Raw genomic sequence first — 13,870 nt, 5'->3', positions numbered from 1 at the left:
TACATTAACCAGTATCTCAAATGCCTTTCCGTTTAGAAATGCAGACAGGAAAAATATCAAGGATGCTATGAGTACTCTTTTTTTTCTACTGTAGAAACCATTTTTTCCAGGACTTCTGCCTCAGTGTGCTGAATTAGAGCATTTCCAGACTACATTTCTCCATGAAATCTAGCTGGGAGAATTCTGAGTACTTAAAAATCACATTGAATCTTATCATAAAAGCAGAGGCAAATGCTAATCTGAATCCAATTTCAGTTGTGATATGCTGATTTTTACCTGGAACATGGTATTCTTTATGCAATCTCCCCTTTTTTCCCCTCTTCCTATAGTTATATTGTATTTATGTGTGCTGACTCAGTGAGTAGAAGTGGCTATATTTTCAGCAACAAATGAAGTGTTAACCAGTTATGTAAGTTGTGAAATATTTTAGAAGCTATAGCACAAAATAACATCTTTTCCTCACCATTATCAGTACATTTACAGCAATGACATGTCACTTGCAATGGTACTGTGTAAGCACTAATTCACTAAGGATCATAGTCTATGGAGGAGCAAAAATTTCACTTGGTCCATTTCATATATGAAGAAGATGAAAGAAAAAATCAGGAGCCTGTTTTTCTGTAGGTCCTCTCAGCCCCTCTCAAAAATCAGGTAAGGTTACATCTGCATTGTAAGGTCAAAAAGACCAAGAATCTATACTGCAGATGCTCGACACATATGCTGAGGATCTGAAATGCATGCTATTTATATTCCTTTTTTTTTTTTTTTTTTTTCAATTCAAACCACCTTTATTTGGGTTGCCTGGGCTGAATGCCTATTGAAGTCTGAGCACATTAGGTGCACCTCTGGAGAACATTTTCCAGTTTAATCTAACTGAAGATAATCTAGTCCCTGCACTCCAAAATCAGGTCCTGATGTAAAATGAAACACAGGCAACAGAGATGATCGGGAGATTTTTATCAATAGTACACTTCTGATCTGAACTAAAACACTACTGAAGACACATTATAAATATTGCTGGCAGGACTGCTGTAATGGTTATACACTGTCCTGAATTTACCTTATTTCATTACAACCACTTATTTCATTACAACCACAAGGCAGAAAAGAAGGCATAACAGACTGAGACATGGTGTCCAGATTGCTACCTGGCAATATATCCTGAGGTACAAAGTAACTATACTTACCTGAACTGTAACAGTTTGTAGCTGAAGATAGGAAAACTCATTCTGCCTCATTTTGAGACATGCAGATTCAGAATAGTTGGTGATGTGAATCGGCCTTGCTACCAAAAACCTGTGTTTGTGTTGATGTAAGCATTATTTTTACCAGTGGAGGCAATTTTCCCTGAATGTAGTGCTTCAGCTCCTTGGTATTTGTGTCACTGAGTAATGAAGTTGCAAAACGTTACACCACTGTATATTGGCAAGACAGCTTGAGATGAGGATTCAGGCAGCCATGCTCCCATGTAGCACTGGCATGAAGAGCTACAGGCAAAAGCAGAGGAGCCTTTACACCACTGTATTTATGCTGCCTTTTGTAATCACAGGTTTGTATGATATGTGGATACACTGTAACTGTAAAGTCAGCCACTATCTCCAGCCTTTCTGTTGCATGTGTAGGTTCTCTTCCTGAGCTGACACAAATCCTCAGCATACCTATAGTTTCCAGAGGAACACTCTACCAAAAAAGCCATGTCTGCAGTTGACTTCCCTGAGCTCCTGTTCCCCAGGTAGTAGCTCTTCTGCTGATACAATCTGTCATAGTGAGGCTGCACAGCCTGAGTAAAAGCAATTGAGTATCCCGGAGCCAGAAACATCAGTAGCTGTGAGTCAAGCAATGACTTCCTAGTGTTGCTGTTAGGCTCATGGTCACTGGGTTTTCAACTAAAAGGTAAATTTATAACCGTCAGAAGAAGATGTTTTTAATCAGAGAAATACTGGGAGCTTTAAGTAACAGCTATCAAAACAAAACAAAATCTAGGTTCAGCTTCATAGTTTTATTTAAGGCTGTGACACTCCCCAGTAGCCCTTTGAATCAGTCTCTGGTACCATGAGGCACCAAGCATCAGTTTATGCTGATCTGAACTAAACAATGCTGTCATTGTGGGGAAAAGGAATGAAGTTGGGTTGTCTCCTGGATGTGCCAGTCAGTAGGAAGCAAAACAACAAGCACAGCAATGCTTAGGTGCTCTTCTCAGCATGGCAAAAGATTCAGATACATATCTTGGGTTAATCTACATATCTTGGGTGCCAGGATTAACTACAGCATGTCCTAAGAGGCTGGTTTTTTTGCAAGCTCCATTCTGCAGTTTACAGAGAGGAAAAGACCACAAATCACCACAGAGTGTTCTGAATTTTTTAAAATCCACAACTATTTAATTAAATTTAAAAGAACTAATGGGAAACTTACACTATAAACACAAGAACTTTATGCTTTCAGAAGTAATTAACTGGTTCCCATCTCTGCCGGCTGACTTTGTCCCTGGCAAAAGCTGACTTGGCCAGGGCAGTGGGCTGCCGTGCCGTGCGCACAGCAGTCACTGCTGTTGTTACCCTGTTCTCCTTCAAACTAGACCTGCCAAACCTTCAGTGCAGAGTTTGAGTCAGAGCACTGATAGCCCCTCTTTCCATGCCATGGCTTTGTTTCCATCTTGCTGCTGCTCTACATCCCCTGCAGAGGCAGGGCTGCTGTGGGCCTTGCATGGAATGGCTATGTGTGCCAGGACAGTGATGCCTGCAGCACCATGAACGCACATAAAGAAAACAGTTTTGTTTGGTTTCAACTCCAAACAGCACCTCTCTCATGCTTACAACTCAGTGCCTGTTACCATTACAGAATTAGGGTCCTTGCAGCTCTGAAAATACCCTTAGGCTTCTGTCTTGCTGTTTTTCATTCTTCCCATTTTGTTTCTTACTCAGGAGGTATCTTGTGCTGTGCTGACTCCTGTATAGCAACACGGGCATCAAAGGCTGTCAGAGTCTACAGTGAATCGAAATAGGTAACTTTTGGCCAAATGTGGCTTAAGGCTTCCTTAGTGGAGGTACAGTTTTCCTGAGCCTATGACACAGGTGACAGAATTAGGTGATCTTCATTGAAGCCATGCTATGATTTTCCTGCCCACCAGCACGGTCATGTATGGCCCAGGCAACAGAGTTATTTCTACCTTGGCCACCCGAACCATGGTTTCACACCTCTGTTCTGCACTGCAAAGGCCAGTTGACACTCCGTCATCATACTGTGCTTGCACAGGCAGAGCTCAATGACCAGCTGGTGCCTGGGCACACTAACTCTGATATATATGTTTATATATATGTATGAATGCTGCTGGAGGGTTGGTCTGCTTGGCACTTACTGCTAATTCAGTGGTTACTACCTGGCCAATTTCTGCTTGAAATAGTGAACACGAGTGCAAAAGAAATGGCAGTTTCAGAACCCCACTGTTTGTAAATGAAGTTCTTTTTGTTGCCAAAAGCACTCTTTTTTGAATGAGAACTCAGAGATACAATGAATGTACACCTTCTTCTTCTTCTTCTTCTTCTTTTTCATAATTACATGGCTCCCACAGTGAGGAAATGGCAACAATAGGAGGTGGACTGGAGACTGGATATGGTATGATGCCAGCTGCTGTTACTGCAAATCAGCACCTTTGCTCTGAATATGTATCTCACAGGTAAATGTTCTCTCTTGCCACATACCCTTGTGATAATACCCAATGACAGTTACCTACTCTCTGCCCTTTGCATCTCTCTACCTACTTGTCTGACAAAGTTACTCTGTCCAATTAAGCCCTTAACCTAGGCATGTATCAATCTGATTTTACATAGGTCTTGTAAAATTGTCACTTTAGAAATGTGCTGAAAAAAACCCAGTGACCATCTTCCATAGCTGCACACAGCACTTCAGAAATTTTACTGCTTAGAAAAATTCTACTTCTCTCTGACTGTAGAAAATGCTGATTTTAATGGTTTGGAAAAAAGAAAAGCAAGCAGATTACAAGAGGTTAATGATGCAATTAAAAATTTTAAGTGATATCCTGTGATCAATCCCTATGTTTCCTTTAGGCTTACTTGCTCAGATTGTAACACAGTGTTGATACTGTGTTAATACTGCCTTAATTCTGTTTATCCTTTCACAACTTCCACGCTTACTGCTGATGTTAATAAATTCTCATTTATTAATGCAGGACTTTATCTTACACAGTTAGTTACATTACCCTCCTGACACTCAGGTTACAAAAATGACCTACCTTGCATCATCTGAACACTGAAGCAGGGTCAAGAGAACATGATTCCAATTTCCGGTTTCTTAAACCCTGACCTCTAACTGCTGCCCCATTTTTTGTCCTTTCAGATGCTAATGTTTAGCCCACTAGTTCTGCAGACCTTTCATCTTGCAAACAAAAATTAGGATCCCACTGTCTTTCCATTCACATTCTGCTCTATTCCAGTATCTAGTTTACAGATACCGCTGTATTTGCGTAAGTGGAAAATGATCACTGTGGCATAAGTACAGAGACAATTGCCGATTTCTCTGATACTTCCTCTCGGGAAGGAATAGACAGTGTTGCCGGTGTAGCTCATTTCCCTTTTCTGATCAGAGTATTGAGTTGTATACTGCAGGCACCTGGATAAGCAATGGCCATCCACAAGATCCACTGCCCACTCAGTCCCGCCACCTCAACTTGGCAGCACACCTGCTCTACCAGGAAGGTCACGCCCTGAAGATGACTCCACACAGCTAACCCTCAGCTTTACCTAATGTGCTGCGTTAGATTTGTTGGTGACACAGAGCTAGAGAAAGCAACAGATATGTGCCAGCTCTTCTACACTTATCGATCACACTGATTAATTTCAAGAGGCCACAGATGGTAAACTCAAACCCCAAAATAGTTCCCTCTGAGCCTCATTTCCTGTTGCTCATGAAAAATGATTGAAAATAAAATCCTCTCCCTTTGGATTCTTCTGCCCTTCAAGGTTTCCCAGCATGAGAGGGAAACCAGTTTCTCTCAGGAAGCCCTGCCAAACTTGTGAAGCCCAATGCAAACAGCATTTACATACTTGCATTTCTTACCATGTGTTACCCTGCTTACAGCATGATGCAAATGGAAACGCGGATGAGGGTGCTCTGACAGATGTAGCAATGGGGAAAGGGCATAGATTACTGATGCCCTGGAACCAGACATGCTAGGAATTAACACAAGACAAAGAGAAGACCATTCCTATCAGAAAGAGAACTTATTTAGATCCTGCACCAACCGGAAGATACACATGGTTCAGTAAAATAATGGCCCGTATCACTGCAGCAGTGCCACGATAAATCTCTTGCCTGAGTTCCTAGTAGCTGAAAACAGCGTTTACAGCTAAATTCTGCACGCAACGCACAGACTTGCACCAACAGTAAAAGAACGAGTAGATCGGAGAGGACAGTTCTATTATTTAAGGCTTGCCCTCGCCCCTCCTGCCTCACTAGCGACGCCGTGGTGCAGCTGCACTGCCGGGCTTCCCCGCGCGGCGGCAGCCGGAGGATGCCGAGCGCCCCCGCACCAGCACGCACGCCCCGCCCTGAGGCCCCCTCCCTCACGCCCGCCCTCAGCCCCGCCCCCAGCCCCGCCCCCGCCCGCCTCAGCTGACAGCGCCAAGATGGCGGTGGTGCGGCGAGCGGAGTTCGCCGCCCTGCAGAGCCTGCTGAAGGTGAGCGGGGTGCCGAGCTGCTGCGGGACGAAGCTCCCGGCCTGGCAGCGCGGGCTGTCTCTCCCGGGCCGCGGCTGAGCGCCCCCCGCTTTGCTCCCCGGCAGGCGTCGTCGAGGGACGCCGTGCGGCAGCTGTGCCAGGAGTGTTTCTCCAGCCCTCCCGCCCGCCTCGGGCCGCTGGCGCAGCGCGCCTGCCCCAGCCTCGCCGCCGGCCCCGAGGAGGCGGAGCAGGTAGGGCCGGGCGGGACAGCGGGCGGGATGCCTGCGGGAGTGCCCCCTCTGGAAGGGGCGGCGGGACGGGACCTCCCCGCCTGGGCCTTCCCGTGCGCGACGGAGCGGAGCGGCCGCCGGCGGCGGGGTTGGCGCGGCCGCGCGCGGCGCCACCGGACTCCGAAGGACCGTGGCCGCTGCTGCAAAACGAAACGTGGTCCGTAAAGGTGGCCCTCGCCGGCAGGCCCGGCGTGGAGGAGCCTTACCGGGAGGCCGCAGGGAGGTGCGTGGGGCGTACGGGCTAGAGGACGGTGAGGACCTCGGCTCCAGCGGGGCCCTTTCTCCTCTTCTCTACAGCTGGTATCCGCTTTGCACAACCTTACCAGGCATGTCGTGTACCGTGGCTTGACGAGAGCAGAAGACATACTCTCTCTCTTTCCAGAAAACTTCCACCAAAACCTGAAAAACCTTTTGACTAAGATAATCTTGGAGAACATGTGAGTGCTACCCACCTGTCATTTCCTTTCTCCAGGAGAATTAATGCCTATATATCTGGTTTGGTATGTGCATAGTTGATGGCACATAAAGTTTGGTTTCTATGAATTTTGTGCATGGCTTGGACATAATCATGCAGGTTGGGATGAGCAGAGTTGAATGAAATGTCATCTGAGTGGAATGGCAAAAAACACACAGCCATGGATGGGTTCAGAGGGTTTTCCCAAGACTTTTGGAATGGGTGTGGGCTTTGTTCACATAATGCTGAGCCCTTTTTATCCTAACAACTCGCCTTTGTGATGGAAGGATGCTGCAGATGATGATAAAACTTACTTAAGAGGGCTAGATTTCAGCACTACAGAATCTGATTGGGTAGCATCTAGGTGTTCATCCACTTACCAACTTGGCTTAGGTGCAGGGGCACTGTATGAAGTAGAGCATTTGTGAGTGGTGGTAGAGGACAGCAGTTCTGCATGCTTGTACATCTCACTGCTTGGTAGCCCGTTGCTTTGATAAAACCGGGGAGAAAGGTACATGCCGTGAGCCATACTTACAGAAGAACCAGTACTTGGTCACCAGTTTGCCCACCGTTGTCCACCAGTGACAGCCCTTCCTCAGCATAGGCAGTCTCTCTCCTCTGCTTATTGCTGCAGCCCTGGTGACCCTTCTGTCAGGGATAAGTCACTCTGAATGCTTTCCCTACCTTTTTGTCATTCTTCTTTGGTTTTTTTTCCTGACCAAAGCACTGCTGATACTGTTTTTTTCTTTTCCACTTTGTCATAGATCTGCTTGGAGGAATGAAGCACAAGCGAGTCAGAGTAAGTAGTCATTGGAGCTTAGAGTTTAGAATAGTGCATCACAGCCTGGTTTTGTAGCATAGCACAGGGATACCCCCATTTGCCTTAGATGAAGCTGTGTGATCGTGGCATTGCAGAGCTTAGCAGAGGCCAACAAGCTTATATTCGGATCTCTGCTGCTGTGTTAAATTGAGTTTCCAGTCCTCAAGCAATTCCATTTAATAGTCTGTTGCTTCCTTGCAGAGTGAAGCATATTTGAAAGTGAAGCAGTCTGACCTCCTCATTCAAGTTACTAAGTGATGTCCATATTCAATAACTGTGCACTGTAAAGGATGTGTAAATACAGGAGAATATCTTATCTTTGCATATCTAGTAAATTTTAGGCATTTTTTCTCTTCCATGCATCAGGAAGTATACTGCATCTATTCATAACTCTGCTTTTTCCTTACCTTTCGAAAGAGTGATGTAATTAAGGAATGCAAGCTTTAACAATAGTATCATGGGCAATGAGTTACATCCCAATTAGGTGTTCCATGTAGCTACAAATCTTTGTTTTCTGCACATGAGGTTTTCTTTACAACTGTAGCACTTAGAGGCTTACAAACAAGAGCTGATATATAACAGAGTACCCTGAGGTCTGCATGGATCCGCCTTACCTTTTTCTTTCCCTGTGGAAGAGATAATGTCCAACAGCTAAACAGTTTGGCAAGACCTGGAAATGCACTGTCCCTCAAAGTTTTAATGGAGTATAAATAGGGAGAGGGAAGAAACTATTGCATAATGTTAATACAGTAAATACAGCAGTTCCTTACAGTAAACAATGTTCTAGTGTTACCCAAACACATAATACTTTTTCCTGTATCCTTAACACTGCAGTGCGTGAGAGGAAATGACAGCAAGCACAACACACTAGCATAGCACACTAGCTAGTCTTCACAACCCAGAAGCGAGGTTCGGTATGTGGCTCTTGGAGCACCGCTCAGGAGCTCTGCTCTGACACTCATTCCTTTGTATTCATTAGATGATTATTGAACCCTGTTGGAATGAGATTGTCTTCTAGGAAATGATGGATTATTGTAGTATTGTATTAATGAAATATCTGACATCTGTTACATAGGGACCAAGGCGATGATTTATTGAACAGGCATTCCAATCAACTGATTTATGTTAACATAAAAAAAGGATGGTTTCCTGCCCCTCCCAACCCACCACCCATCAATCTTTGCAAATTAACATACAAGGCTAAACAGATGTATTTTATGTTGTTGCAAATGCTGCCAAGCGCTGCCCTTGACAGGCTATGAACTGGAATTTGTTCCAAAAGCAGGAGCAAGGCAGCCAGTTCTGCACTGCCCCTTGGAGCTCTGCTCAGCGGAGCAGGAGGAGGAGCCTTTCCTCAGAAAGAGAAATCTCTGTAAGCACTGTTAGGAAGCAACCTGAGCATCTGGAGCCAGTAGGAAGGCCAGCAATCAACCCTTGGGGAGGAAACTAGGCATTTTATGACAGGCAGAATCCAGACAGGCTGCAGTTGCCTATTGAGGCTGCTTTTTCCTTAGTGCTCAACAGGGGTTTAGGTTTTGCCTCTTCACCCCCCTCTGGTACCCTTAAATAGATGTCAAGTAACTGCTGACAACCAGGTTTGATAAGGCTTTGCAGAGACGCTCAGACCCACTGAGCACCACAGCTGATGGTGTGAAAACTCTATTTTTAAATTGAGTTTGAGGATACACCATCACCTCCACAGTTCTTTTATGGTGTTGGTCCTACACTTCATTCAGACTTCTTTGAAAATGCCTAGCTGACATAAACAGTGTTTCTTCAGGCACCCTGTAGCCATTTACTCTGACATAGTTACAGCAGTTAATCCCCTTAGCTGCAAATGCCCTTTTCAAACCAAAAGTGCTTGTCTTTGTTTCCATGTCCTTAGTGTGGACTTCCAGTGAGAATTTACGGTTTTTCCTAGGAAACTGGTGCTGTACTTTTGAACATAGGAAGTATGGCTCAGCTCTTACCAGAAAATGGAGTCAAAATAGGTGCAAGAGGTGTTCCGAGTCTTATAAATGTGACACTACCAAAGTGGCAATGACTTTTAAGCATGCCCTGTTAAACTGCTCCTTACAACTTGGTTTCCTTACATATATTTTAAACTAGGTATTTACCTTACAGACATTTTCTAAATTTCTGGATTCTGGTGGTAAATTGTGCTTTACCACTGGGCAGTCAAGTGTTCAAGCCTCATCTTTTAACACTTGCTGTTGTTATTTGGTTGGATAACTAATTATGCTTTCTTCTGGTTTGCGGTTTGTGTGAGAAAATACTTGTAAATCTGAGATGAAATGTCAATACTTTTCCTGGATTAAAATGTTGGGGTTTTTTTTAATGACAATAGGAGACTTCTTTGCAAACAAGGGGGAAAGGTATCTGCATGCCACTCATCTAACTACCTGCCTTGGTTTCACTTGGATATGTTCTTCAAACATTCCCTGTATTTATTACCGGTAGCTGAAAGATACTGTTGAAAAACATTATGCTTCCAGGAACTGACAAAGAGCACTTGCAGCCAGCCTGTTGGTGCCAGAGTTTTGTTAGGAGAACCTTAATCTCAGTTTTTATGCCAGTTTACACAGTGCTTAGGTACTCTTGAGGGTTCATGGTACAGTACGCTCCATTAAGTACATAACATCATGAGTGAATATCCTCATGTCCTGTCTGCAACAGATAGCTTCACAAATTTCTTGACAGGGTGACCAAGTCAGACCTGTCCTCCTTCCCTTGGAAGGCTCATGGTGTCTCCAGCCCTGAACTATTGACGTCAGTATTGCACCAGACTGTTGAATGATTTCTGTTAGGCTACATCTAATTAGGATGATATCTTCAATATTTTTAACACATTGGTAGTATGTGTGCAAAGATTGCAGTTTACCAGTACATATGCTGTACTGCAGGATGCTTTAGTTCACAGGTTGAGGAACTTGAAATAACATGTTTTATACTGCTGAATTTTAAGAGCATTGGTGTGTGCTTTCTTATTTGTTACAGAACAGAGTAATAAGCATGTAGGTCGCAGAGCAATTAATGATGAAACACTAGTTGAATGTTGAAGGCAGCAAGGCAGGGGATGAAGAGGCGAAGAAATCTTACTGTTTGCCTTCTCCTTGCTGCTTTGTGAATGTACCTATGACTGTCTTGCACTGTACCATCCTTGCATGTGATGATGGGAGAACCCTCTTTGTCCTGCCAGTGTCTTCCAGAGCCCTTCAAAGACTGGCTTATTGCAGAGTGAAAATGACCTGAAACCACATAGTAGCACTAAAGCTGTACAGTTCCCAGGGCCAGAAGTGCAGAAGCATGTACATGGTGGTAGTCACAGGTTCCAGGGTCTGGTGTCGTCATGTGCTGCGGGGCCTAACAGATGCATTTTTCAATCCCTCAGTCTCCCTGCCTCAGTTGGTTGACATGGATTGGAGGGTGGACATCAAGACATCTTCAGACAGCATCAGCAGAATGGCAGTCCCTACTTGCCTGCTTCAGTTAAAGGTAATGTCAGTGGCTGTAAAGGATACAGAACCAATATTTACATCCAACACCTGACTTACCAGTGATAGTGCAAAACAGTTCAGCCAGGCATCTGGTGCTTGCCTATTGCCTGGTGGGCAATTAACAGAATTTCCCAGAGATGATCTTTGAAACGCCACAGAATGTGGGAATGATGTCTCTGATGAAAGCCCTCTTTTCCTTGCAAGGGAGAGTTTTCTTTGCGTGAGGGTGTGAGACAACAACATATTTGTTCTCAGTCACCATTGTTCTCTGCAGAAAGAAAGATGATAAATTATGAAGTCATTGCCCTTTAGTTCTAAGCCACTTGTCAGCATGTTTAACTAACTGCATTAGTTGAAAAATTACTTTTGAGTACTAAAAGCTTCCTTTGCTGGCCCCATATATCATTTGGGGAGTATAGCTATAGTTACTGCTTATGTTCTACAGAGTTGTGGATTGCCCCAACCAGTAAAAGTGGGACGAGTGTGTTTCAGAGGAGGAGGGGGGAAAAAATTGATTCCTGTGTGTGGGATGGGGTTAAGTATCCTATGCAGTATCTGCTAAGATGCTTTTGATAGGGATGTGGCTTCCTGCCACAAGTCTTTTGAGAATTTCCCTGTACTCATAGCAGTATATGCTTACTTGCATTCTGTCAGTGGGAACACTAGTGAGGCACACAGCGTGGAGAATGTGCCACAGTCCTTCAGGATGGAGCTGAATGCCAAATTTAAAGCATGTTTCTTTATCTGTCTACTAAACACTGACTTTCATAGTTGCACTGGAAAAACAAGTGAATGAATTTTTCGTACAGCTGATGTCTGCATCCCTGTTTACAGATTCAGGAAGATGTTGCCTTATGTGGAGATAATCCTGTTGTTTCTGCACTGACTGTGGAACTTAGCAAAGAAACCCTGGACACTATGTTAGAAGGTTTAGGAAGGATCCGGGACCAACTTTCTGCTGTTGCAAACAAATGAATACTCAAGGGCATGGATTCCAGCAGTAAGGAAGGGAAGTATTCTCTACCTACAGCTCTTATAATTTGCAGCCTAGTATAACATGTTTTCTTTTTTAACAAAACGAAATTAAAGATATTTCTTTCTTGAGTCAGTAAGATAGCTTTTTGAAGAGCTAACACTTAATCATTCCTTTAGTCTGATGCCAAAAAGAGTTTTCCTATGTTGTTGAACAAAAGCTGGTCTCTCTTTCAGAAAAGGATTTGAGGGCTCAGCGCTTGGCCTAATCACAGGGATCATAACTGGAAATAGCAAATAGCTGCAGCCAATGAAGCAAATACTGTCTCTCTGCCCTGAAATTAGGATCTAAAAGGCTCAAGCTGGTTAATGGGCTGCCTTCCAGCATTAGCAGACGGGGAGAGTGCTTCTCCCTGGAATGTGCATGTACTGAGGTGCATGCTGGATGCAGCACACACTTCCTCTCCATGAAGCACAGCCATGCTGCAGATTGTTATTACAGGATAATGCTTTGAAATAGGGCAATTATGCTACAACACATTCCCTTCTGATCATCTTCATAGCACCATTTGCAAAATGACTAGTCTGAACATCTTTAGCAGCAAGTAATTTCCTTCTTCTGTTTGAAAAGAAAAAAGGAGTTTGGATAATTCATATTTGGGTTTATTGGATTCTGGGTGTTGCCTTAGCTGCACAAAAAACAGACTGGGAAAGTAAAGAATTGATGGCTGTTTTCTGTACTGTAGGAAACCCTTCTGCGGTAATACGTGCTTATTATTTCCCCATAGTCTTCTGTTGTTTGTTTGTACAAATAGTCATTTAATTAAAAAATGAACTGCTAATTGATTTTGTGAATCCTTCTCACTCTAGAAGAGATATTGTCCTGGGTTACCTCAGCCTCTTTGTGATGGTGCCTGGTTTCCAGGCTGGTTTCATGCATGTTCACATTTGTTGCTGAAGAGGGATCCTTTGTTTCCTGTTCAAATGGATTAATCTTTTAAACTGTCTTCCCTTCATTATAATACAGTTTTAGGGCACCTTTTTCCATGGCCACCAGCTCTGTGCAATATTACAGGTGATGACCCTAATCTAAAACTTTATAAATACACGTGCATTGAAAGTGTGGAGGAGTAAGTGCAGATAATGAACAAAATTCAGACTCTTCTTTCTCATGAGCTTCCTGTAGTGTGCCAAACGAGAAGACTGGATCCAAATGCTTTGTTTATGGCAGAGTCCCACCTTTCATAAAACATTTGGCTCTCCTTCAAGACACAAAACATCTCTTGTGTTTGAAAACATGCGATCACTCAAGAAATGTGCATAAACTACAGAGCTTTCTTAATTAATTTTATACATACCCACAGAATGCAGGCTAGACTTTAAGCGTAAATGAAGCCTGTGCCTTTAAAAGATGCTGGTGTATTACAGCTTGTGCATCAAGATGAGATGTACAAGTCACTTGTTCAAGTCTACCTTGAACAAAGGTCGTAATGATTAGTACAGTATCAAGGTAGACTGGTGGATTTTAGACACAATAGGGAAATCTGAAAGAAGAAGGTGGATAGTCAAGAATCTGTTCCATGCGGTTCAAGATGTGAAAAACATCCGTAACAGACTTCAGTTTGAAGTTCTGTTGCCCTTGTAGCCTAGCCCTAAAAAAATCCCAGTTTATATTGAAATGTTTATTTTTGAAGCTAAGAATCATTGAGGAGGTAAATAATGTATATTTAAGTACTCAGCATTAGAGGAGCTGAGGAAGTCTATACACAGGAAGTCCTTGAGATAAATACTGAAGTTACAGTAAAAATGTTGTACGGCCTAATGAAATGAAGAATTGATGCTTGCGTGGAGTTGTCATGTAAAACAATTCTACAACTACAGAATAGTTTAAAAGAAAATAAAGACTTAAACTGAAAAGGCTTTTCCAGTGTCAGAGTGGTGCAATCTGCAGGTAGCTAAAAGTTGCTCGTGGAAATTTCATAAAGGGGGCTGTCCACTGGATCAGACATGACAAATATCTGATGACTTCAAGGGCTATATCTGAAGTGAGTCTACAAGAAGATACTAGTATTTTCTATCCCAAGATTTAGGAGGCTATGAGAGCTTGCCTTCAAACCTTTGCCTAAAGTGTCAGGTATTTTCTTGTTGACTCTTATCACCTTTGC

At 43.5% G+C, this 13,870-nt stretch overlaps 1 protein-coding gene across 2 annotated transcripts; it reads left to right on the top strand.

The window, feature by feature from the left end:
• The first annotated feature begins 5,567 nt into the window (after positions 1–5,567).
• COMMD9 (COMM domain containing 9) lies at positions 5,568–12,551 on the top strand. Of its 2 annotated transcripts, XM_080395494.1 has the most exons (6): positions 5,568–5,693; positions 5,798–5,923; positions 6,260–6,399; positions 7,181–7,215; positions 10,628–10,731; positions 11,568–12,551. In XM_080395494.1, exons 1-6 carry the CDS (start codon positions 5,643–5,645, stop codon positions 11,706–11,708), a joined length of 597 nt encoding a protein of 198 aa, XP_080251620.1. In that variant the 5' UTR covers positions 5,568–5,642; the 3' UTR covers positions 11,709–12,551. The 2 variants fall into 2 exon arrangements, with proteins under 2 accessions (XP_080251620.1, XP_080251621.1); XM_080395495.1 differs by lacking the exon at positions 5,798–5,923 and having other exon boundaries at positions 5,592–5,693.
• Positions 12,552–13,870: the final 1,319 nt, after the last annotated feature.

This window comes from Falco punctatus, assembly GCF_963210335.1.
Source record: "Falco punctatus genome assembly, chromosome: 7".
Lineage (NCBI taxonomy): Eukaryota > Metazoa > Chordata > Aves > Falconiformes > Falconidae > Falco > Falco punctatus.
The sequence above is the reverse complement of the archived record's forward strand: the minus strand, read 5'-3'. Positions and strand labels throughout refer to the sequence as shown.